The 27,026-nt window shown below is 43.2% G+C and overlaps 1 protein-coding gene across 1 annotated transcript in view; it reads left to right on the top strand.

Moving 5' to 3' along the window:
* Rapgef5 (Rap guanine nucleotide exchange factor 5) overlaps positions 1 to 27,026 on the top strand; it is a 219,137-nt gene that overhangs the window by 118,960 nt on the left and 73,151 nt on the right. Inside the window, exon 10 of the mRNA XM_085698050.2 lies at positions 26,579 to 26,703. Coding sequence (XP_085554176.2) covers positions 26,579 to 26,703 — 125 coding nt within the window. The remainder of the gene's footprint in view (positions 1 to 26,578; positions 26,704 to 27,026) is intronic.

Genomic DNA, 27,026 nt, shown 5'->3' with positions numbered 1-27,026 from the left:
GGCTATGACAAACAATGCTGCTTTGAACATAGTTGGAGCAGATGTCCTTGTGCTACAATTGAGCATCCTTTGCCTATATACCCAAAAGTGGTATTGCTGGGTCTTGAGGTAGAATGTTTCCTAATTTTCTGAGAAATTGCCATACTCATATCCAAAGCAGCTGTACCAGTTTGCACTTGCACCAGCAATGCAAGAGTGTTCCCTTTACCCCACATCCTTTCCAGCATAAGCTGTCATCTGTGTTTTTGATCTTGGCCATTCTTACAGGTGTAGGATGGAATCTCAGAGTTGTTTGACTTGTATTTTTCTGATGGCTAAGAATATTGAGCCTTTCCTAAAGTGTCTTTCAGCCATTTTAGATTCCTCTGTTGAGAGTTCTCTGTTAAGGTCTGTACCCCATTTTTTTATTGGATTATTTGTTCTTTTGATGATCAATTTCTTCAGTTCTTTGTATAGTTTGGAGATCAGCCATCTGTCTCATGTGGGGTTGGTGAAGATCTTTTCCCATTTTGCAGGCTGCCGTTTGGTCTTGTTGATCATGTCCCTTTCTTTATAGAAGCTTTTTAGTTTCAGAAGGTCTTATTTATTAATTGTTTTTCTCAGTGTGGCAACTGGGATTATATTTAGGAAGTAGTCTACTGTGCCAATGCGTTCAAGTGTACTTCCCACTTTCTCTTCTATAAGGTTTTATATTGAGGTCTTTGATCCATTTGGACTTGAGTTTTGTGCATGGTGACAGATATGGATTTATTTTCATTCTTCTACATGTTGATATCCAGCTATGCCAGCACCATTTGTTAAATATGCTTTCTTTTTCCATTTGATATTTTTTGCTTCTTTGTCAAAAATCAGGTATTCATAGGTATCCAGGTCTTCGATTCGGTTCCATTGGTCCTCCTGTATGTTTTTATGCCAATACCAGGCTGTTTTCAGTACTGTAGCTCTGAAGTCAGATATTGTGTTGCCTCCAGAAGTTGCTTTATTGTATAAGATTGTTTTGCTTATCCTGGGTTTTTGCTTTTCCATATGAAGTTGAGTATTGTTCTTTTGAGGTCTGAAGAATTTTGCACGGATTTTGATGGGCATTGCATTGAATCTGTAGATTGCTTTTAGTAAGATTGTCATGTTTACTATGTTAATTCTATCTACCTTAGAGCAATGGAGATCTTTCCATTTTCTGGTGTGTTCTTCAATTTCTTTCTTCAAATATTTAAAGTTCTTGTCGTACAGGTCTTTCACTTGTTTGGTTAGAGTTACTCCAAGATATTTTATGCTATTTGTAGCTATTGTGAAGTGTGATATTTCTCTGATTTCTTTATGAGCCCATTTATTGTCTGTTTACAGAAGGGCTACTGATTTTTTTTTTAGTTAATCTTGTATCCTGCTACATTGCTACATTGTTTGTGAGTTGTAGAAGTTCCTTGGTAGAATTTTTGGGGTCACATATGTAAACTATCATATCAACAGAAAATGGTGAGAGTTTGACAACTTCTTTTCTGATTTGTATCCTCTTGATTTCCTTTTATTGTCTTATTGCACTAACTAGGACCTTAAGTACTATATTGAATAGATACAGAGAGAGTGAACAACCTTGTCTTGTTCCTGATTTCAGTGGGATCACTTTGAGTTTGTTTCCATTTAGTTTGATGTTGACTATTGACTTGCTGTATATTGCCTTTACTATGTTTAGGTATGTTCCCTGTATGGTGCAGGGAAATTGTCTGTATTTTGTCAATCATATTTTAAATAAATGCTGATTGACCAGCATTATAGGAGGGAAAACCAGACAGGAAGTAGAGGTGGAACAAAAAGAACAGGAGTATTTTGGGAAGCAGGAAGCTCCCTCTGCCATTCCTGCCCAGACCACCAAGACGCAAGATGTAAGCTGCCCCACTGAGAAAGGTACTGAGCTGTGTGGCTAACATAGATAAAAATAATGGGCTAACATAAATTATAAGAGCTAATAAGTAGCCTGAGCTAATGGGCCAATCAGTTTATAATCTTATGGAGTCCTCTGTGTGATTTTTCTTTGGGGTTTGCCAGCTGTGGGGTACCAGGCAGGACAGAGACCCCAACCAGCCGGCCTTCATGTTACACCTGTATCCCTGCTCTCTCTGAGACCTTTACCATGAAGGGATGTTGTATTTTGTCAAAGACTTTTTCAGCATCTCATGAGATGATCATGTGGTTTTCTTTTTTATGTTTTTTATATGGTGGATTACACTGATAGATTTTTGTATGTTGAACCATCCTTACATCCCTGGGATGAGGCTGACTTGATCATGGTGGATAATTTTGTTTTTTTGATGCGTTCTTGGATTTGGTTTGCCAGTATATTATTGAGTATGTTTGCATCAATGTTCATGAAAGAGATTGGTCTGCAATTCTCTTTCTTAGTAATGTCTTTATGTGGTTTGGGTATCAGGGTAATTGTAGCTTCATAAAAAGAATTTGACAATGTTCCTTCTGTTTCTATTGTATGGGATATTTTGAGGAGTATTGGTATTATTTCTTCTTTGAAAATTTTGTAGAATTCTGAACTGAAACCGTCTGGCCCTGGGTTTTTTTCTTATTCTTTTTTTTTTTTTGGAGAATTTTGATTACAGTTTCTATTTCCTTAACAGTTATAGGTCTATTTAATTTGCTTATCTGGTTTTGATTTAATTTTGGTAAGTGATATTTATCCATAAAGTTATCCATTTCTTTTGATTTTTCAAAATTTGTGGAGTACAAGTTTTCAAAATATGACCTAATGAATTTCTGGATTTCCTCTATGTGTGTTTTTATGTCCTCCTTTTCTTTTCTTATATTGTTAATTTGGATATTCTCTCTCTGCCTTTTGGTTAATTTGGATAAAGGTTTATCTATTTTGTTGATTTTTCTCGAAGAATCAATTCTTTGTCTCATTGATTAGTTGTATTGTTTTCTTTGTTTCTGTTTTGTTGACTTCAGGTCTCAATTTCATTATTGTAGTGGCATTTCAAATGTTTTCAATAAATAAAGACTGCGTGAAGATCTGAGGGTAAAACTATTCCACTGGTCAGCCTTCCAGACCAGGTTATGGTAACACACACCTTTTGCGATGGAAATCAGGTGGTGCATGTCTTTAATCCCAGTGGTGCACACGTTTAATCCCAGCTCTAGAAAGGAATATAAAGCAGGGAAGACAGCTCACAGAGACAGTCTCATTCTTGGATTCTGGGAAGCAGGATCACCATTTTAGACTGAGGTGGAGGTAAGAACCAGTGGCTGGTTGTTTTGCTTTTGAGATCTTCAGGTTGAAGCCCAATTTCTGACCCTGAGGTTTTATTAATCATACATCAGATCATGTCCTGCATTTAGTTCTCCTGGGGGAGTTTGCTTCTTTTTGTTCTAGAGTTTTCAGGTGTTCTGTTAACTCACTAGTGTGGGACTTTCCAGCTTTTTTATGTAGGTATTTAGTGATAATGAACTTACCTCTTAACACTGCTTTCATTGTGTCCTATAAATTTGGGTATGTTGTGTAGTTATTTTCATTGAATTTTAGGAAATCTTTAATCTTTAATCTGCCTTAATTTCTTCCTGACCCATTGATGAGCATTGTTTAATTTCCGTGTTTTTGTGGGGTTTCTGGAATTAGTGTTGCTTTTGAATTCTAATTTTAAGCCATGGTGATCTGATGAGATACATGGGGTTATTGCAAATTTTCTGTATCTGTTGAGGTTTGCTTTGTTACCTAGTATGTGGTTAATTTTTGAGAAGGTTCCATGAGGTGCTGAGAAGAAGGTATATTCTTTTATGTTTGGATGGAATATTCTGTATATGTCTGTTAATTTCATTTAAGTCATTACATCTGTTAGTTCCCTTATTTCTCTGTTAATTTTCTGTCTGAAAAATTCACCTGTCCAGTGGTGAGAGTGGAGTGTTGACGTCTTCCACTATTGGTGTGCAGGGTTTAATGTGTGGTTTAAGCTTTAGTAGTGTTTCTTTTACATATGAGGGTGCCCTTGTATTTGGAGCATAGATATTCAGTATTGAGATTTCCTCTTGATGGATTTTTTTCTTGTGAGTCATATGAAATGTTCTTCTTTGTCTCTTTTGATTGATTTTTCATTTGAAGTCATTTTGTTAGATATTAGAATAGCTACACCCACTTGTTTCTTAGGTCCATTTGACTAGAAAATTTTTTCTCAACGCTTTACTCGATGTCTGTCTTTGAGATTGAGGTATGTTTCTTATATGTAGCAGAAGGATGGATTGTGTTTTTTTATCTACTCTGTTAACCTGTGTCTTTTTATAGGTGAATGGAGTCCATTTATAATAAGGGATATTGATGACCAGCGATTGCTTGTTCCTCTTATTTTAGTTTTTGTTGTTGATAATGTTATTGTGTGTGTTTTTCCGTTCTTTGGGATTGTCTATGTTTTTGTGGATATAACTAACTTCCTTAGGTTGGAGTTTTCCTTCTAGTACTTTGTGTAGGGCTGGGTTTGTAGGTAGGTATTAGTTAAATCTGGTTCTGTCATGCAATGCCTTGTTTTGTTTGTCTGTGGTGATTGAAAGTTTTGCTGTGTGTAGTAGTCTGCGCTGGCATCTGTGGTCATCTTAGTGTCTGCATAACACTTGCAGGACCTTCTGGCTTTTTTTTGTTCCCATTGAGAAGTCAGGTGTATGTCTGATAAGTCTGCCTTTTTATGTTACTTGGACTTTTTCTTTTGTAGCTCTTAATATTCTTTCTTTATTCTGTGTGTTTAGTGTTTTGATTATTTATGTGGTGAGGGGACTTTTTTTTTGATCCTGTCTGTCTGGCGTTCTGCTCCCTCAGTGGTCGCTCCCTTGTAGCTGCTGCTGTGAAGGTTGCCACCTCTGTCTTCAACTTTTTGGGTTTGCTTTTGTTTTTGTTCTTGTTTTAAAGCAGAGTCTCATGTATACTTGGATGGCCTCACACTCTCTAGTAGCATAAGATGACTTTGAACTTCTGATTCATCTTCCGCCAGTGGTGTTCTCAGTGTCAGGGCTTTGTGCACGCCAGACAGGTGGTATAGGAGGCCCTTTTGGGTATGTGTTGCTTGTATTGGTTAATGAATAAAGAAACTGCTTTGAGCCTATAGCAGGGCAGAACAGAGCTAGGGAGGGAAAACTAAACTAAATGCTGGGAGAAAGAAGGCAGAGTCGGGAAGAAGCAATGTAGCCCCACCAGAAACAGACACCAGACAGAACCTTGCCAGTAGGCCACAACCACGTGGCAATACACAGATTAATAAAAATTGGTTAAATTAAAATGTAAGATCTAGACAATAATTATATTATTGCCAATAATAATATTGTCAATAAGACAATATTAGCTAGAGCTAATAGGCCAAGCAGTGATTTAATTAGCACAGTTTCTGTGTGATTATTTCAAGTCTGGCAGCCAGGAATGAACAAGCAGGCTCCTCAAACAGGCAGGCACCCTACCATCCAAGCTTCTTCCCTTGGCCATGTCTTTGACTACAAAAAGAAGAAAAGAAAAAAACTGTGTATTCTCTTATTGAAAATGAAAATATTATTATTTAGATCTTTAGAAGTCAATTCTATGGTACTTGGGTTTAGTTGGAATAGATTGTGGGGTCTCTTTCCTAATGTTTCCTTTCTGTATCAGAAGGTGGAGGAATAAGACAGGGCATGTGCGTTCATTCATCACACATTTGTACACAGTTAAGTGAACAAAGTCAACAGTTTTGACAACCCTGTGTAAATTTCTTCTCAGGGCAGCTTCCAGGAAGGGCTGGGCATGATTCAAGCACTCTGAGTCATAATAAAGAATTAGGGGCTCATCGAGAGAATGGGGATGGTCACAAGTTACCACAGCAGGAAGTGTCTTCAGGGCAGGGATTTCTAAGGGGCTCAGGAAAAGCAATTGTCATAAGAGCAAAGATCCCGTGGCCCCGAAGGTGGAGCGGCAGTGGAATTTGCCAAGGTAAAATTTTGGCCTTGTGCCACCAGAGAAGAGAGAGAGTCTGTGTCACATGGTATACATGACTCTTTAAGCTTGGTGTGAGTTTGCCTTGGTCAGAATTTGCTATGCTACTCCTATGAGGAGAGTACTAATGGTCCTCCAATGGTTCCATGCATCATGAGATTCCCAAACTGCATTTATGCTTGCTGCATGCTTCATGTTTCTGTTCAGTGAACTCACTCTCACTGTGAGACAAGTCCTGAGATTGTAAAAGTAGTGTAGTTTTCCTCTGAGAATTCTGTGCTTTGGAAGAAACTTTAGATGCCATGTATTTTGTGTTTGTAAGAAGTGGCTCATTCCCTTTGTAAACTGGCACCTGCTAAGTGGGATTTAGAAGCAGTCACCTTAAGATAAAATATGATTGATTAGTTATTCAGGCGGCTCATTAAACATGAGAAAATGTTTAAATATTTTCATTGATATTATTTTCCTAGTAAAGCAGATATCTTTAGCCTCCATAAACGGAAGCAAAAAATCATTAGTAAAAGCACAGCAACGGAACTCCTGTAGGCTTGGTATAGAATGTAAGTTTGCCCCTAGGTGTTATTGTATTTGTTTATTGTGGGATCCTGGGTCAAGGCCAGCTGATTGAAATGGCTTTTAGCTCCTATAAACTCCTTCTGTTAAGCAACTTCCCCTTCTCTATTAGCAGTTACCCCATCAGAAAATTAGCATCTCATGAAAGCAGAAACCAATAATTTTGTCAGCAAAATATAAATGAGATCATTCAGCACTTCTCATTAAACACCCATCAGGAAGCACATATCCAAAAATTATCTTAGTATTAAAATAACTCTCAGATATATCTAAAAACAGGGCGCGAAATAGGATAATTAAAGCTATGAAGATTGTTCTGTCCCCTCTAATAATAGGTGTGAATGGAATTTTAAAAGATTCAATTGAGTAAAAAGGCAGAGATAGACGCACATGTGGCCAAGCTAGCAACAATAATTCCTCCTACAGGTTAAGACCCTGGAGGTGGGAAGGAAAATTTTGAGCCTAAATGAGGTAGAATTCAAAAAATGAAACAAAACAAAGGCGATAACTTGGGATTGCAGTGCAACTCAGTGGGAAAGAGCTTGTCTAGCCTGTGGATGGCTTTGGGTTCTGTTTCTAGCAACACACACCACACACACACACACACACACACACACACACACACACACACCACACCACACACACACATACACACCACACACACACACCATACACACACACACCACACCACACACACACACCATACACACACACACACACACACACCACACACACACACACATGCAAATGATGTCTTGATTTGCATTTAAAGAATGTACTTGAGTGCCAGGTGCCTTTGATGACTCCTTGACCTATTAAATGCCATTTTCCTTGTAACTTGGCAAGGACATCCTACCTTTATTTTAAAGTAGATCCCATTCTGTCCGAGTCACTAATAAAGTTTCCTGGCCATCAATGTAACTCATAACCTTGACATACTAAGGAAGTTTGCCCAGACCTGAGAAAACTCCCTCCCCACACCCTGGAGAGCTCTTTCTTCCTGGAGATCGGCACAGCTCTGAGTCCACCCACCGTCCACCGCTGCTGTGCTGTGCCCCACTCTCGGTCATCCACCGCTGCTGTGCTGTGCCCCACTCTCGGTCATCCACCGCTGCTGTGCTGTGCCCCACTCTCGGTCATCCACCGCTGCTGTGCTGTGCCCCACTCTCGGTCATTTTGCCATTTTTGTGTCTTAACTCTGATTTACACCTTACATTCTACATATGGGTAGTTTGGGATCTCCGTGAAGAAATGCAGTGAAGGAGTGTCTGGTTAATCCAGAACTAAGCTTTGAGATTGCATCTGTGGCAAGGAAAGAGATATCTTGATAGTAGGAGCCATAATGGGGTTAGAGAGAAACCTGGTGTTAGAGAAACTCTCAGGAAGCCACAGGATGACCCCCAACTAAGATTCCTAGCAATAATGGAGAGGGTGCCTGAAAAGGCCATCTCCTGTAGTCAGACCCTAATTGTCATCACAGAGTCTTCATTCAGTAACTGGGGGACACAGATATAGGGATATGCAGCCAAAGCTTTGGGCTGAACTCCTGGAGTTCAGTTAAAGAAAGGGAAGAGAGATCATGTGAACAAGGGGTATCAAAGAGCATTATGGGAAAAACCACAGACAGCTGACCTGAGCTAGGGGAGATCACCACTATGGACTGACAGCTGGGGAACCTGAATGGAACCAAACTAGGCCCTCTGAATATGGGTGACAGTTATGCAGCTTGATCTTTGCAGGGGAGGGGGCTGTCAGTAGCACCAGGAACTATCCCAGGTTCATAAACTGATGTTTTTAGAGACCATAGCCTATGGTGGGATACCTTGCTCAGCCTTGATATGGAGGGAGGGGCTTAGACCTGTCTCATATTGGTATCCCAGACCTTGTTGACTCCTGAAGGAAGGCCTTACCCTTTCTGAGGAGTGGACGGGGGTGAGAAGGAGGGAGGGAGAGGAGCAGGGAAAAGGGAAGGAGAGGAAACTGAAGTTGTTATGTAAAAATGAAAAGTAAATTTCTCTAATAAAAAAGTGGTTAGAAAACAAAGATTGCCTGTGTACAGAACAGAGCAAGCCAGAATAATGCCTTTTCACTCTGAGCGCGCAGTGACAAACTGTGACCCTGGAAAGGCACAAAGGGTTGGGTGCGTACACACTTCTGCTCTGATGAACTGAAGAATTCCTTCACTGATTGAAGTGGACCACAGGCACCGGGGATTGTGAGCCTTTGGTTTAGAGCTGTCTTCAGTCAGGGCCCTACACGTGGCAATCGTTAGCTACCGACCACACATGAAGTGCACATTGTTGAAGCCCTAGATAATTACTAATGCTAGTTTAACCTTATTTCTTTATGCATAGAGGGGAGTTTTTAGAGACCTGGGGATATTGTCTTCTCTCCATTCTTTAATAGGAACAGTGACTGAGAAACAAACAAGGGGTGATTCCAGAAGGCACAGCACCTGGTGGGGGAAAGATGAGAAAGCAAAGCCGAGGGAAAGGCTGTATGTGATAAGACATTTGTTTCCAAAACTGGCTTTTCTCTCATGCCCATGAGACAATGGCATCATCTCTTTCACTTCCTTGATGTTACCCTATTCAGATACTAATCATAAATGACAAAGATCCCAAGTCAAACGGCTAAAGGAGGTTACATGTTGTTGCTACTTTAACACCATTCCTGACTCCCCAGTTTTCTAGCTATAGAAATGCCCTTTCATGCATCGTAATACAGACCTGGACTTTATACCTCAGTCTGTCCTGAGAACAGACCTCCCCTGGAGAAGATATACGAACGCTTCATGGTCCAGAATCAGGTATTGGGCCAACATGTCAGGATTTAAGGCACATGTCTTATGTTTCCAGTCTTGAGCCTAGCCTTCAATGCTGAGCCATCTCTCTAGTCATTGAGGCACATTCTGTAATGGTTGAAAGTACCAACTGAAAAGGTAAGGTATGAATTTTGTAGGGAATTTAGAAATGATAGACAGGTATAACGAAGTAAGGGAAAGGTCAGGGAAAACTAACCCCTGCCCCTCACTTCCTTGCTGCCCCCAGTAAGTGCACTGGGAGGTTTCCTCAGGATACCACGACACTCTGAACTACCTTTCCACTTGGGGTAAATATGTTTTCCAATTACAGAACTGTATTGCCCAGCTCTACTAAAGTCTCTACCTGTACTGTGAATGGGATTTTCCTAGCACAGTCACTACTACAGACACAAACTGTGTTAATCCCCTTTCTTTCGTGTTTTGGTCCAGCTACTTCCTATTAAAGCTTGTACTAGTTTTTCCTCAGTCAGCAGTGCATGGAAGCACTTGCTTTAATGTGCCTGCCCTCTGGCCTTCTTTTTCTCTGAGGGTTCTAGAAAAATTGAATACTGGTAATTTATATTAATCTATGTCTCTTTCTTCTTAACCAATCCATTTGCCTCCTAGGCCTATTATCCATTCATTGACTTGAATAAATTCTTTATACATAAAGGCTACAAAGTATTGTTGTATTGGTTACATTTAGTTTCATCCCATTTTATCTCCTATTTATTTAGTTATTTTTTTGTGAGTAGAAACTATTTCTCCTATTCACCTTCATTTTAAAATCTGCCTTTAAGATCAGAAAGCCCTCCTTTTCGAAGGCTAGATAGGCACGCAACCTTATTATTTTCTGGAGTTGCCTTTTGCATTTCAGTCTTTAACATTTCTCTGATTTATTTTTGTGATGTCAAAGTTGGAGTTCTTCATTTCCTATCACATGTATAAGTTTATTTCAGTTAATTTATCTTTAACATGAAAACATTTATTAATTTAGAGAAATTGAAATTCTGCTAACCAATCTTCCAAGTTAAATATTTTAACTACACATTGGATACCTATTTCCTTTGTAAGTCTCTTTTACCTCCTTTCCCTGTGCATTAAATTAAGATTTGGAGACGTATGATTTCTCTTAGCTCTAAAACCATCCCTCCCCACACATGCACATACAAATTCAATGGCATCCATACTTTGGAGTGTTGAATTATTTGGGGGAGGGTGTTGTCATTTAATAATGGCTATCAGTTGATTGTTCAGGAAGGTTCTGGTAGCTTATTCTCCTACTCTAGTTGAATATGCCTCTCAATGCCAGGAATCATTTTGTTCTTTTTATGTTTTAAAAATAGCTAGAGCTTCTAAAAATTTCTTGTCAAATGCTGTTGCTATGAGATGATGACTCATCCAGCCTAACCAGCTAGAATTTGTCTGCCTTATCAGGTTATTAAAGCCACATTTTAAGCCAAGTTGTTAAATATTTGGAATTGTTTTTCTGGGTTCACAATGTCCCAGAAGAAGATGGTGAGCTAGAATTCCCAAATCTTGACAAATAGTAGATCTTAATTGAACTCTTGTAAATACCAAGCATGTCGCCTAATTTTTGCTGTCAGCCCGGTTCCTTTACTAACCACTGGACAACACCATCCCAAATTACTGTTTTTCTAAAGCACAAGCCCATTTATATTCCCAGCATGTCAGACTCTCCTATGAAGAAGTTTCTCTGTGAGTATGGCTCTCTGTCTTATTTGAACTTCAATTCCCAGTGTTGGGCACTAGACTTTGTGTGTGTGGAACTGGATCTGGTGGAGAAGGCAACTAGGGATGATATGAAATGTTTCCCAAGTTTAAACACTAAATCAGATCTGTGAAAATTCAAAACTGTATCACTGCTAGGATTCCAGCTGATTAAAGATTTCACATTTTAAATAAAATGTGCTGTCTTCTGCTGGTGAGAAAGACGGCTCAGCTGACAGAGACACTTGCGGGCCAAGCCTGGATGTTTTCTGGTTCTCTGACAGAATACTCTGACAGCGAGCACTTTATGAAGAAAGGGTTTATTCTGTGACAGAGTACTCTGACAACGAGCACTTTATGAAGAAAGGGTTTGTTTTGGCTTACGATTCCCGAGGGGATACAGTCCATCCTCAGAGAGAAGGCACAGCAGCAGCAGTATGAGGCCAGTCGATCACATCAGCAAGCAGGAGGCAGCAAGTGAACAGGAAGTGGAACCAAGATGGATAAAACCTTAAAACCTACCCCAAATCAGCCCCACCTCCTGAATGTTCTGTAACTTCGCAAGAAGGACCACCAATTGGAGCCAAGTGTTTTCTCAACACATTTGCCTTCATTCAGACCACAACTGGTGATCTGAGTTCCATCCCAGAATCCACATAGGGACTGAAAGAGAGAACTAATTCTACAGATAGTCCTCACATATGTATGATGGCATGTGTGCCCACACGCATACACCATACCTGGAAACATGTACACTCACAAGTTTTTTAGTTATGATTTCTTGTCTTAAGAACCAACCTGGACGTGGTAAGCAGAAAGTCTGGACCCCCATCACTTACAGTCTGCAGTTATGGATAAGACTTTACAAGAATTGGTTGTTGGCAAAGAGTAGACACAGCAATAATGGGTTACTTTTGGTTTGTATACAAGTAATTTAACCTGGTGCATATTAACGTTCAGGAAAAGAGGCCTTTTCATCTGCATTATTATTAAAGCCCAGTCCACCTTTTTATCTCCGTATCTACCTCCAGCTTAGACAAAGGTCAGAGAGCTGTTTCTCCTGTGACAAACGTGTCGATGCCGTGTTTAGCATTTTGGTTTGCCTGCTTCCCAGTGCACTCCAGCTGTCCGTCATTGCCTTCACAAGTCTCGGCATCAGCTTTGTGTAGCTGCCCAGTGTACACACAGTAGCAACGTGTGTTTCTTACTTTTCTCCCAGTCTTGTGTCTAACTGTGAAGTGCAGTTTCAGGGATGGTGACTACACAGACTAAAAGCAAGCATCTTAAAACAGCCAGGACTGTACAAAATATGAAAAAAAAACATTAGTGTTTACTTAAGATGGCTCCTACCACTTCATTCCTTGTGGTCTAGCAGTAGCTATGGTAACTAGGAATTTTTTATTTCATAACTTGCATAAATACTCAGGCTGCCCTTTCATTGCAGCTTTGCCCTCTCTAAAACTAACACGCATTTGTGTTTAACACACACAAAAACACACATATTTGGGCAAGCACAGTATTCACACACACACACACACACACCTTGATGAGTAGTAGAGTTCCTGGCCTTGTCAGCTCTCTAGTTTCAACAGCTTTACCATTTCTTTTCTTCTGTAAGTTTGAAGAACACTTCTGTTTGGTCTGACCATATTTTTCAAACAATTTAAGTTTATGAATTACTCCTTCACTCAATCAGAAGACATTATCAAGGGCTTCTGGGGTTCAAGCTCTCTATAGAACTTGAAGAGATGGCTCAGAGGTTAAAAGCATTGCCTGCTCTTCCAAAGGTCCTGAGTTCAATTCCCAGCAACCACATGGTGGCTCACAACAATCTGCAATGGGGTCTGGTTCTCTCTTCTGGCACACAAACAGAATATTATATACATAATAAATAGATAAATATTTTAAAAAAGAAGTAATTTGAATGGAGCAGCCAAAGCCATTGGGACCAGTGAGAGCTGACCATTTCATACTGTTCTGGAAATTTATACCATCATCTTGTTATTCAGATTTCATAGGCTGTTGTGAATTCTTCCAAACCTGAAGTAACAATTATATCTGCAACTAGATTGTGGAAATATTTTTTCTAGTCATAATTAGTGTAGTTCCCGCCCCCCTCGTTTTCGGGATGCTAGTGAAGTGTCTATACTGACATTTTCCCCGGAAACTCATTCAACTCCCAGCCCATACTAACTCCAGATAAAGTTCTCTGTGAGATGATCATACTGAAAACAGCCCTTGTTTCTGCCACTCTCTTCATATATCCTTACAGAACTAAAAAACAAAAAAAACAAAAAAAAACAAAAAAAACCCATAATTCATTTCTAACCAACATCTTTTTAAGAAGGCAAATTATGAAGAAGTCTGATAGCTGGTTTCTAGGGAGGTTTTACAAAAGGATTGAATATAAATGTCACAAAAAAACCTTTTAGCTTTTAAGAACTCCCAAGTAAGACTCCCCACCACTCCACCACCGTCTTCTCCCGTGTGTGTGTGTGTGTGTGTGTGTGTGTGTGTGTGTGCAGTGCCTTCACTTGGCCTTTGACAAGACCTTTGAAAGAACGTATGCTAAGGTGCTGACGAGCCCATGTCCTCTGCACACAGGCAGAAGGTGACTCTGAGAGCCATGATGACTCTGGTGGTGACAAGTGACTTCTGGCCTGTCCGCTGCTGCTTGGCTCTCTGCTCCCCAGACAGAACACACTGACTCTTATTTTACCTTTCCCTTGCAGACTGATGGCCTGCCCCTCTCCCCGTCTAAGATGCAGGACATTAACAAGCTTGCCCACCCCCCTTTTGTTTGTCAGAGTTTAGTGTCTAGAAGTGAGTGCCTTTCAGCAGTTTAGGGACAGTGATTGTCAGAGAGAAACACTGAGACCTGCAGCAGCAGGGGTCACAGCTCGTCCCCCACAGTTCTTCTCTGGCAGAGGGTGCTGGGCTTCCTTATTTTCTAGCTTAGGAGGCTATGGAATTAACCCCTGGGATGTCACTGTGTCTGTCAGTAACTCATAGCCTACCAAAGGGAGCTGCTCCCGCCACAGCAGGATGACGTTATTGGCTGTGTTTCCTTAAATTGCTGTGGTATTTATATATTCATATAGGTGGCTGAAATTATAGCAAGGCCCAGAAAGGCACCAATACCTCCCAGCTAACAGTTAAATCTTAATGTACTGGAATGACATTTTGTTCCTGTATAGTTTGTGAGTTTTTTCTCTTTGAATGGTTTTTTTGTTTTTGTTTTTGCTTTTCTTTTGGTGGAGGCTTCTGCTGTTTCCAACACTTAGCGTGGACTTTTACGTAGTAGTATCCCATTCAATGCAAGGAAACTAATACTCAAAGAGATTGCACAACTTGTGCAAAACCCAGCCCTCTAGTAAGTGGTAAATCTAGAATTGGAACCAAGAGATACCCGTGTTTACTTTGATGGAGTTAATTGATATAATTTGATTCAGGCCATAACTTTTTGAAGAAATGCCATCTAACTTTCATGTGATTAATAACTGATTATTACCCGTGAAGTAAGGAGAGATGGCACATACTTCCGGCATGAGTTTAGTGAGAACAGCTATGGTAAGGTATCGATAAACACCTTAAACTTATCCAGTCCCTGCTGACCAAAAGGTAATCAAGGTGGGGCTGTAGTATGCTCTCGCATACATTACCTTTCTTAGTGCCTCTAAACCCACAGAAGGGGGTCCTGTCCTTATATTTCAAGTGATGCCTTGGAGTTCAGGAAGTCCGTTTTTCTCCGGCAGCATCTCTTCCTCGTCCTCCACAAGACTTGGTTCTATATTGGGATACTTCCTATGAAGCCCTATGCCCTCAGCCCAGTTGACCATTGGTCTGCACCCAGGAGCCTGCCTTTTCTCTGAGGACCTCTCCAAGTAACAAGTGACTCAAAGCAGCCAAAAGCCAGACTCTGACTTGGTTTCTGCCTTGCAAAACTATGCCTGTGACTTGGACTCTCATTGGGTCCAACTAGGCAACCTTGGTTCCTAAACACAGGTGGTCAAGACCTTGCCTTTCTGTTCTGTTGGCTTCTAACTGGGCTCTCTCTTACTCCCTACTCCACTCTCTGGAGTCATTCTTCTGGGGCTAACCCTCTGCTCTGTCTGTGGCCTTGACTGGCCCTCCATCCTTCCTCTTGAGCTTTGGATGTGTAGTACACCTACCCAACTCTACTCCAGCTGATGGTATGACACAAAAAACCAAACATACTAAGTCACCGCTCCACGCAACTGATGGCTGCATGGCACCCAGGCTCCACTATTGCTCCTCTTTCCTCTGCCCCCATCCTGACTCCCAATTCTGGCCATCAACCAAGAATTCCTATACCAGGACAAGAGGGCCTGCCGGGAAGTACCTAACAGCATTTAAGTTCTAGGATAAAAACAGGAAACAGTAACACCTGTGTGATTGAGTACTTCTCAAACGTCACATAGGAGGGGAGTGTGAAGAAAGCTGTAGGCGCTGAGTGCAGTAATTAATGTCGGTGTGAGACAAGAATTAAGACAAGCATGTGAGATTGGAAACACTAGCATACCTACTCCAAAGCTTTCAGATCTTCTGGTTGTTCTCTTGACAGCAGGAAGTGGACAATGTGACCTTTATGGCATACTCTGTGCTGACTGTGACCCTTATGGCATACTCTGGAGACTGTGAGGTGTGGGACACTGCACCTTTGCTGTGTGTAGGTAGTGAGTCCTGCCGCCGGGGACCTGGCCACCTGCATTCTGTTGCTCTGAATGGGACCAGGTCGGTGGGAGGTGGAGTCGGAGCTCAAAGACTGCAGCCCATTCTGCTCAGCCCCCTTCATGACAGACCCACTGTCTCTGGCTGTCTCAGGTCACATAGCTGCTCACTCACTCAAACAGCTGCTCAGCTCTTTCTGCTGAACAGTGAACTCTTCCTTGTTACCCTGGGCCATCACATCATTTTTCATGGTTTCCTCAAACGCTTCTGTGAACATCTCCTTGGTCAAATGCCCTCCGGCCTACTAGCTGTGTTTTCTTTTCAGCGGTGTCCAGAGGATGCATCAACTGTTGTAGCTTATTGACATATTCTCATGATGAAGACAGTGACCTTCTCCTCTCTCCTGATCCCATCTAACCTGCCAGCATAGCAGGCGTACAAGCCGAGTCCACTCCGTCATCAAATCCCTACACTTGCTCCAGATTTCGGACTCTTCGATACCTTGCTTTATATTACTACTCTTAGAGGCTTCAGATCCACAGCATCTGCAGCAGGCCATGAGACCATGCTGCAGGTCCCCGCAGTGCAGGCTGACAGATGGACATGCCATGAGACCACACCGCAGGTCTCTGAAGGCAGCTGGTCCTGGGCAGGGAGACATGCGGCAGCGGGCAAGAGACAGAGACATGGATAGGCATGCCATGCAGAGTGAGGTTGGATGTTTATGTAGTGGGTTATGGAGGGGGAAGAAAGGAAGAAGAGCAGAGAGAGAGAACGAAAAGAGAGAGGGAGGGGAGGAGAGGGGAAAAGAGGGGAGGGGAGAGGAGGACAGGACAGGACAGGACAGGACAGGGAGAAAGGTGAGACAAAAGCTGCCTCTTCAAGAGGGAGAGGGAAAAGGAAGAGACTCAGGCTGCAAGCCAGAAGGAAGATCTGCCTGCCTTAAGGGACTGGGGAGGGAGTGGGTGTGGCTTGTCTCTTAAGGAGACGGAACAGATCATTACACCGCTGTCTACCCTGTTATATTTATTGGTTTTCTGTTTGGTCAAGCTCCATAATACACTTGTGTTCGCTTTCACTCCTATGAAAGCCAGACTTTTTATAGGTTCCATAAATTTGTGGATGATGAATACAGAAGCTTGAGTTATTAATTTAATGTGTGTGATGTAAAAATAAAGAACTAAGTATTATTTAATTAATTACTCCTTCTGTTAGAGCAAACTATAGAGATGAGTTTCTCGGATGGGTGCCTTTGCATTCCTGGGACTCTTCCCAGCCACCTGATACAAGTGCACCTACTTTTCCAGTCTGTTCCTTTCCTTCTCCCCCCACACCCTGTGACGCTCTCCATACATTTTTGTGGTGCAGGGATGAACCCAGGATCTTCTTAGTAAGCAGGATCTCCACCCATTCACCTTTGGTTTCATGAGTGCTGTCTTTCAGCAATATTTTTGTCTTCATATCCTTTAAAAAAAAAACAGATTTTCATGAGAAAAAAAAATGAAGCATAAGGTAAGTTGTCAGCAAAATCTGTGTTTGCTCTCAGACAATGCTCTTTTGCCTCAGGAAGGCTCTGTTTCGCTTATCCCTCCCCAACACACACACACACACACACACCATGATAAGAACTGGAGTTGTGTGGTACCCACATTTACAGCACCAAAACAGATGCGGGCCCTGATGGTTTGGTTTGCTGAGCTATGTGTGGATTTCCAGTACATGATGTTAAGAAGTCTCTCGCTGCTTCGTTGGGTGCCTTCCTCCTCATTGAGAGAGCAACACTCTGGACTTGTGGGAGAAAAGTAGAGTCAAGATAATTGAACTATATACAACTTTAGCATTGGAAAGAGTGAGCAACCGCCCTTCTTGGTCCAGATCACCTCCAGGTGCTCTCTGGTCTTGCTGACAGGTCTGACTCGGCTTGAGAGGTGTCTCATTGCACCTCTGTGTGTATAGCCTGAAACCGAGCCACACCAAGCCACACTCAGCCTCTTTTATCTTGCCACCCACATGTGGAAAATTACCTGCAGCATGTCATTAGTAATCCGGGACTCCCTCTCTCACAGGCTCAGAGTCTCCAGGTGGAAACAATGCAATGTCTTTGGTTTTTTCCTCTGATCTGTCTTGGACATCCTAGCAGTCTGAACCAACTTCCCAAGGCGTGTTTCTCAGGCCCAGTGGCTCCCATGACTCTGAGAGCCTGTCAGAGTGCCTGTGTCCACATGTTCATGGATGCACTGTTACTTTCATTTGCTGTTTTTAGGTGCTGGGAATTGAACCCAGGATCTTGTGCATGCTAGACAATCACTGTACCCCTGAGCTCCAGCACCAACCTTCTTCACCACCCCCCTTTTACTTCTTTTTGAGACAAAGTTTACAAAACAAAATCAACCATAATACTGTACAATGTCTGCCCAGTTCTTGACTCTATTAATGGGCAAGGCAGCTTTTGTGTTGGGACCCCCCACCTCTGACAGATGCGACCTTCCTGACTTTAGGTCCACAGATTAAATAGACATAGGTGCCTCAAGTGTACTGACTTCCTTTCAGACCGATCTTTGCTAACTGTGACCCTCTTTCTGCTTGGGTCCCTGCCTCGGTTCCCATCAACACTCATTTCCATGTGCTGTGGCTTGAGCTTTGCCCGACAGCAGCTGGCTAGACTGTGGACTTGTACCACAGTAAGCACTCATCAACCCTCCTCTTCTCTTGAAATGTGATCCCTAAGGTGATTTTCCAAAGCCAGCAGGCCACTCAAATGTCAGTTGGGGACTTTGATAAGGCCTGGCCACACCTATCGCCTGTTAGCGCCAGGGTGAATCAAGCGTCTGGTCTCTCCGAACAGAGCACTGACCAGTGAAGGGTTATCTGTGGCTTGGCCAAAGGCACTGGAATACATGCAGCCTACGTGTGTTTAATGTCAGCTTCATTGTCTTCGTGCTCTGTGTTCCAGCCTGATCAGGTGGCATTTCCTTCCTGTGCTCCAGCCTCTTCCTGTAACTCTGGCTTTTCATAGTGTCCACTTTATAGGACAACTATAACGATTATGTGAGATAGTATACATTCAGCTTTTAGCTTTGCCAGCTAAATGGTAAGCCCTCAGGAAATGATGCTGCATAGGCTTGTCCGCCTGGTCGTGGCTGAGTCCTCCCTGTTATCCCATTCTTCACAGGTCTATTTCTCAAATGCACCAAGACCATCTCGTTAGTTCTGGTGCTATACTTAACTTTATTGCATTAGCCATTTGTGATTTAGTAACTAATAATTGCACAACGTTTCACACATCAAAAGACATATCATAAATTACCTTCAAAATGCCTGTGTCCCAGGGCTGTCTAACGCTGGTTTTCATACGAGCTTCTCAAGTGAAGATCCCGGTGAGAGCAGGTTATTCTGCTCATAACTCACGGGCTGTTTGTTATGATCCAGTTTCACAAACAGGCCAGTTCTCAGGTTAGCCTGTCTATCTGAGCACCTCGTTTCCGTAGATGGTCAAGGTAGCAGAGTGGCTGATGTCATCCACTACCAGGGTGGTAGTGCCCTCCTGTGAGGAACACCTCCCAGCCAAATCTCCTGTCTTAGCCACAGCAGAACTGTGAGAGTTCAGGTATCCTCTTGCCTTTCACTATAAAATCCATATTTATCTATCCATCCTTTTTATTCATTATCTTATTCAGTAAATGTTCACTGAGTGAATACAATATGTCAAGATCCAGCCAGTTGTTGCGGGTGCAAACTAAGGAAAGCGTCTGCTGCAGGATAGTTTATAGTTTGTGAAGGACAGGAAACCATCAGTGAGAAAGGTCCATGTGGTATGCAGGGTCACTCATGAGGTCCAGCAGTGGTTTTCGGGAGGAGGTGATTCTTGCTGTGAAATAGTTAGGCCAGGGTTGTGTGATGGAAGGATGTCCAGCAGCCTGTTGTCTGTAAACAGTGTGCTTCTAAGTTAGTGTCCTGATTGCTGTATCAGAGACTGGAAGGCAAGGAGCGCTGGGACGTGTGCTCATCTTATGACTTGGTACTGATGCTGCCAGCCTAGGTGACTGTTTCCATCCGCAGGTTCTCTTAGGCTGCACCATGTCTGTTAGGATGGAGCTGTGAGGTCGATTGAGAGGAAATCTGCTGGGAGAGTGGAGTCTAAGGAGGCTTCCTAACAGAGCCTGCCATTTGACATGCTCATAGCCACCTGCTTTTGTTGTTGTTCACGTGACATAGACTAAGGGACAATGCCGCTCAATGCTCACCTTGCTGATGTTGTGAAGCCTAAGCTCTGAAATAACTCATTTTGCTAGAGGCCCAGCACTTGTGGAGTGGCCACTCGGAACACTTCAGTGTAAGACGCGTCCTGTCAGATCTCAGTGAGAAGGAAGGGTCTGAGGGTCTGAGTGCAGGGAGTGTGGGAACCTCACCAAGGTGACCTTGGGCCCTGTGAGGGAGCTGGAATCCCTCCTCATTTGCTTACTCATGGACTTGCGTGCTCAGTACATTCTTATCAAGTGAATATCGTGTGCCTGGCCCTGATCCATTCTTTAGAAAGACAGAAGCCACAGTCCCTGTCCTTGGAATGTCATCATTTAGTGGAGAAAACAGAAAGCAAATGATCAAAGGTTATATAGTCAGATGATGGAATGGATGTTTTTGAACATCCAAATTGAGGGGGCCGAGTGTTAAGAGACTTACAGAAACCAAGCCGCCTGAGAAGAATCTGAATCCCTGTGTGTAGGATGGTTTGTACCTTATCTCAGGTATGCTGTCAGAAGGTTCTCTAAGCTCCCAAAGCCCATCTCTGAGCCCCAGGTCAGGGCTCTTATAAAGATGTGCTCATAGAGCACCAGAGTGTGCCCCTGGAGAAGCCAGGGACTGCTTCCAAGGACACCTGCGAAGGGAACTGGGAATAGTGGGAAAGTCAGGCTAGGAGCCATGATGCTTCCAGCAGGCTAGGAGATGCATTTGTGGTCACTTTTTCTTGGTCATACTGTGACGCACAAAAACACAGATATAACCAAAACTCGGCTCAGGACAGTGAACTGCAGCCTGCTAAACTGAACATCACCCTCCTTGCCATTACAAAGTCCGTGTATTTACAACTCTATATTTTTATTTTGGTAAGAAAACGAAAGACAGTTAATTGTCCATGTGAATAAACAGGGAGGGAAACACTAGTTTGATGTAGAAGCAAGAAGCTGAGCATGATCGTGGAAGTTAATCTGAGTCATGGAGGTTGTTGTTCAGATTCAGGGTAGAAGTACAGCCAAGCTGAGTAAATCATCAGCCCTCTTCATCCAGAGACTGGACCAGGCATGAGGAGTTGGGGACGTAGCAACCCTCCCCTGTTTCTTTTTTTCCCCAGAAGCCCTTTGCAGGAGGTCGTAAGTCTCAGAAATCCAATTACCCTCCTATCAGGCAGTCTGCGGCTACTGTCTGTCGCTGAGGACTATTTACTACTTCTGTTGTCTCCAATACTGTGCCTGCCCCCTGGGTGGAACTGCAAGGTGTCCACTTGGCGAGTTGCTAAAGCACCTAATCTCACCCCGGAAGTGGGGATGAGAACTGGTCTCTGCAGATCTGGGACCAAAGTATATGTTGGGGGGCAAGAACTTTTCCTTTCCCTGAAGATGTGCGCGTTGGGCTCAGCACCATGCACAGAGAGGAAAGAGCATGGTCCTACCAACATCCTGCCTCCCAGAGCCGTTCCTCCTCATTCAGGGTCCATGCCACTGGCCTGGTTCTCTGTTCCTTACTCCAGGATGCTGTCCCACTTTCCTTGGGCGATTCATTGTCAGGCTTCTGCCTTCCCATCATGAGCCCCTGACAGGAACTGACTCGACTATTAATACCTTAATGATGAGTGCTTTTCCTCCATCACTCCCTGTCAATGCCAGGGCAGCGTGCAGCCCTCATTGCCCCATCAGTGCCTTCTGACCAGAGACCACTGTGAGGACCATACCTGCAGCTGACTGAATTGGGCTTATTGGTGTTGTGTGAGGATCTTGAGACTTTATGCTCTTGAGGACCCTTCTGGGGAGACAGTTACTAGAATGTACTCTGAGGACTTGGGGAGAGATCCCAAGGAAGTGAGGCTTTACTCTGAATTACTGTCTAGAAACTAGGCTAATTCTGTGACTAAGTCTTATCCTCCCCCTCAGAGAGTGCAGACCAGGGCAAAGCTACTGCTGTCACTGAAGAACAGCAGGTAACAGATAAGGCTTTGGGGATTTTGTGGGTTGAGTGATATTCATTCTTTGTTCGGATGTAATGACTAATAGATGTGTTTTGTTTTGATGCATCATCTGGGGACCTTGTCTGGTGTTGATTCCCTACAGAATCACTTAAACAAAATGTCCAAACCCAGCTGTACATGGCAGTGTCAAAGTCTGGAAATATGAGGGGAGGGGAACACCACTCAGCTAACAACATGGACCACTTTTGTGACCACATGTACATGGGGTGGTGGAGTGGTTCCCTTAGCAACAAGAAAGATGGTCAGTTTTTTGTCATCCAAGATCAGTTACCCACAGTTCAGCTGGATTCTGACACTGTCTACCAGAGAACAGCACCAGAGCCCACAAGCTGGGCACTGAGCACTATAAGGCTGCCCCTAATTTTGATGCCAATCACAATCCCTGGTTTGTTTTGCCCATGGCTATAAATTGGAGTTTTCCACAACCTCCCCCTTTGGCTCAATTGATTTTCTAAAGTGGCTACAGAAGCCAGGAAAACTCGTTTAGTAGTTTATTGAGAGGAATATTTTAAAGGACACAAATGAACAGCAAAGAAATAGAGAGGATAAGGTTTGGAAGGGTCCCAGGTACAACAGTTTCTTTCTCTGCAGCTGGGATGTGCTGCCCTCTGGACAGGTAGATGAACTCTTATTCACTTTCCAAGAAGCCCATTGAAAAGTCCCTTAGGGATTTTTATGCAGACTTCTTTGTGTAGGCATGATTGATGAATTCATTGGCCATTGGTGATCAGTGAGACCTTTAGAGGTGGGGGTGGGGGCCGGGAGTCCCCAGCCCTCTGAGCAGGTGGTTGGTTCTCCTGGCAACCAGGCCTTCTATGGTGGGGTTATTTGGTGACTTTCCCAATGTGATTTCATTAACATAAATTCAGGTGGGTGTGTGGAAAGGGGTCTGCCTTCTTCCTTTGTAGTTCTGGACCTGCTCAAGCTGTAGAACTTACACTAAAGATGCTCTTAATGCACTAGCCACTTAGGAAGCTGTCAGCATTGTATATGCTCTAAATATGAAACCTAGGACCCAACGCAAAACACCTGTCACTTCAGGGCCTCTGTTCCTCCACTGGTCTTCACTACCCAGAACTGTTGGCAGTGAACCTTTGTCACCTTGATTCAAGCCTCTGCTGTTGGCCCCTGTGGTAGCTAGTCAGCAGTCCCTCGGTTTTCACGTTGAGCCAGGCAGACACTCTGTGATGAACGGCTATTTTCCTAATATGTTTGAGCCCTGGGTCCTCTCCCCACCCTGGCTTCTGCTGTCTCTTTGCTGTCTCTTACCCTGGATGGGCCTCACCAGGCACTGTTTTCATCTAAGGCTCCTGAACCCTTATTGCAGAAGGTCATAAAAGCACGAGTGGGTATTCTAGCTTCGGCTGCTCATGAGGCTGCCAGGCGATCCTTCTCTCCCTATTGCTTTCCTCGCTGCTGCACCCCCGAGGTCATTTTCCCAATACTGTCTTCTTCAGGCTTCCAACCACCACAAAGCCCTCCTCCAGAAGCCGCTTCAGTACCTGTTACTGAGATAGAAGCCATTGCATGTGATCTCTCCGACTTCACTGTGCCAGCGGATTCTGTGTTCTCTGCTCCTACCCCGCCCCCATCCTTAGCTAGGACACAGGCCTTCAGGGTGCCACAGCCCTACATATTAAAATTCTCAGGTTCTACCCACCTCCCACCTTCCTCCTTTGTTCAACATTCTTTTCACCCTCTCTGCCCCCTCCCTCCTCCTCTACCTGTGGTTAGCCTGAACATGTGACCTTCTGCCTCCAGAGTGCCCAGGCTATGGCTTCTGCTCACCTCTTGCCTTTTCACTGCCTGGCAAACATCTACAGGCCTCTGTCCTATCAATACTAAAACATTAGTTGTTTGATCTGAGTTATCATCCCTCTGTAGATCCTTGTCCTGTTTAATAGAATTCTCAGTCTCTTGGGCCTCTTAGTTATCCTTGACCACCAAACCCCATATTTTCTGCTTCCTTGTCCCCTGCGCTTAGCAACACCTTAGGGTAGTGGTTCTCAGCCTGTGGGTTAAGATCCCTAACGACCATTTCACAAGAGTTGACTAAGAGCACCAGAAAACACAAGAGGTTTACATTATGATTCATAACCGTAGCAAAGTTACAGTTATAAATTAGCAATGAACATAATTGTACGGTTGAGCATCACCACAACATGAGGAGCTGCATGAAGGGCCGCAGCGTGGGCAAGGCTGAGAAGCTGCTGCTTTAGAAGGTGCACCAAGCTGGACTTGGGTTTTCATGGGGTAGCTAACCTAGAGTAGAGCAGACTTGCCTTACTGTCTCTGCTTGCCACTGAGTGTCCAGCAGGGTGTCCTACCCGAAGGGGACCTCATTATTTGTTACATAAATGACTGTCAATTAGAAGTTTTAATGTTTCATGGGCAATCTATCATTGACCATATTTCCATCATTGGTCCTTGTACTTATTTTATCCTACCAAATACTAAACTAAAATTTCATACGTACAACCTCAATGGTGCTATTTTTCCTCTTTTTATGGAAGAGAAATAAGGGAAAGGTGCCCATAGTAGGAAGCATTAATTTAGCCCTCCTTCATGGATGGTTGCAGTACACAGGATCCTTGTGTTTTCACAGCAGGTTTCAGTAATTTACATCTCCACTTACTCATTGATTTTTCTGCTTTTTCTCTTCTTTATTTTTAACAGGTTTCAAAATGGAACCTATCAGAATGACATAAGATGCTATTGATAGCAAATCAATCTGATTCAGCTATTCTCCTGCCCAGCAAAGTATGACTGCTGTGTGCACAGCCATGTAGTGCATATCAGTTACACGGACATTAGAGAAACCCTGCCCATCCATATGGATGTGTGCAGCCTGCAGAAGTTAATAATGCCATAGATCATGTGCACATAGGATGTAAAATGTACTTCAGAATGACAGCAGCTCATATAAAATGAATATTGTCTGACGATTAGAGGAAGCCACGGAAAGATTTTTGTCTTTTCATATCTGTTCTCTCAAATAATAGAATTGCCTTATTCAATGTATCTCATCCCAACCTTCTTCTGTTCTCCACCCCCCTATTTTGCTCCAAATATGCCCCTCTCTCCAGCCACTTTGGTCCACTTCGCCGGCATAGATAACAAAAGAACTGCTTGGAGAAATGAGCGATAGCAATTACACATTGGTATTCATGTTACAGGAGTCACACTGGCCTCCTTGGGGAGCTGAACAATGAATATCCAGCATTAATTGCCACAGACACCGTGTGTCTGACCTTGCTGAAACATAATACGCCGGTTCTTCATAGCAAAATTATGTGCCAGTAGGAGATTTAAAAAGGATGATCACACAATTATATTGCTGTTTAGAATGACCAATATTATTAGGTTTTAAGAAAAAATAGTAGTACTTACATTTACATTTTCTTAGATATTGGGAGCTGAGATCATAATCATTTGCTGATTTGCTTAGCAGTTACAGTGATATCAATGCCTTTCTAGTCTTGTAAAAAAAAAAGAGTAAAATACACTGATATCCATGACGGGTCTGATGAAGCAATTACAAGGCATTTGGATAAGGCGCTTTTATCCATGCAGGACGGCAGGATACCCTTGAGTCTGTACCTAATTGCAGGTAGGTCTTGTCAGTTGCAGAAGTGCACCAGCACAGGCTTCCTTTGCAAACAGTTGATATCATCTTTAAGAGCAAACCTACTTGCCCTCAACTTTTCTTGCTCTATTCTTTTTTTAAATTTTATTTCAAGTCATCAGCAATAAAGAAGTTGGATTTTCTTATATGCTTTTTATAGTTCTTTTTTCTGGCAGTATTCCTGGGGCTGGGTTACTGCACAGTGAGCGCTTGTAGCAAATGCCCTAAAGTTTGTGTCCATAGCTCAGACTTGGGCCCACACTGCTGGATCAGCAGTGAGCTTGCCCTGACTGAGCCAGGTCAGGCACTGGCCCTGTGCTGTGGGAGCTGTGTGTGCAGAAATGAATGGTGGTTAAGCTTCTTGCCTGTTTAAAAAGGGACAGAGATGAAGAAAGTCAGTGCAGGGGCCCGTGGCATCAGGGTTTTAAAAGCCCTGCAATGGGTGTTCCTCCCCTCCCCCTGCATGTGTGTGTGTGTGTGTGTGTGTGTCCTTCCAGGGAGAGTGGCAGGGTTTGACCTGAGCAATGCAATGGTTAGCCATTTGCCCACCTTTTAAAGCAAGCCTTGACTAAGTGTTAATAGTAGTTATGCTGTGATTTTCTGATTTTAATGATGTTTAGGCAGCATCAGCCAGGTAGAAGACTGTTCAAAGCAAGTAGTATGCTGTACATTTTGAAACTTTAAACTTTCTATTCTCCAAATCAAATTGTTCCTGAAGGTAGTTTCAAAAATAAACTCTTCAAATCCTAGTTCCACAACCCCCCACACACACACACACATACACACTTTCTTCTGTCTCCGTGGCCTTTTGTGTTTCCAGAGACCTTGAGCCTAGATTCTGAACTGTTAGATGCCTGACCACACTAATTCTTTCTAGCTCTTTGAAGAAATGAGGTGAAGCTAGTTGACTTCTTTTTAATCTTTCTCTTCTCCTTTCCTTCTCTTATTCATCACGCTGATCGACAATTAAAGCAAGATGATGAAGTGCCAATGGTTCAGGTTAAAGAGCAAGGCCAGAGTGTGCTGGTGCTGAAGAAAGTAGCAAGCTGTGGCCCAGCCCCCACCACAGGGAGTGCGGACAGCGAGAGCGAAGCGAGGTGAGAGTCCCCGCAGCCCAGGCACGCTCTGGGTTTCCTTCCCGGCACGCTGCTTCCCTTCCCTGCTCCCTCTCACTCACTCGCTCTGCTGCTGCCTGCTCTACTCTCCCTCCCTCCCCTCCCTCTCTTCTCTCCGCCTCTCCAGCGTTCTAGCTGACTGCAGAGCTCTTAGCAGCCAGATGGACTTAGTTCCCTGTGAAAGGACGAGGATGGCAAGATCTTTTAGCCTTTAGGGGATGCCTTTGTTAGGCACCGTTCACAATGGGCAGCTCCCGCCTGCGGGTCTTTGACCCCCATCTAGAGAGGAAAGATTCCGAAGCGCT

Source organism: Myodes glareolus, chromosome 11 (genome assembly GCF_982192425.1).
Source record: "Myodes glareolus chromosome 11, mMyoGla1.1, whole genome shotgun sequence".
Lineage (NCBI taxonomy): Eukaryota > Metazoa > Chordata > Mammalia > Rodentia > Cricetidae > Myodes > Myodes glareolus.
This window is presented reverse-complemented; position numbering and strand designations above follow the sequence as displayed.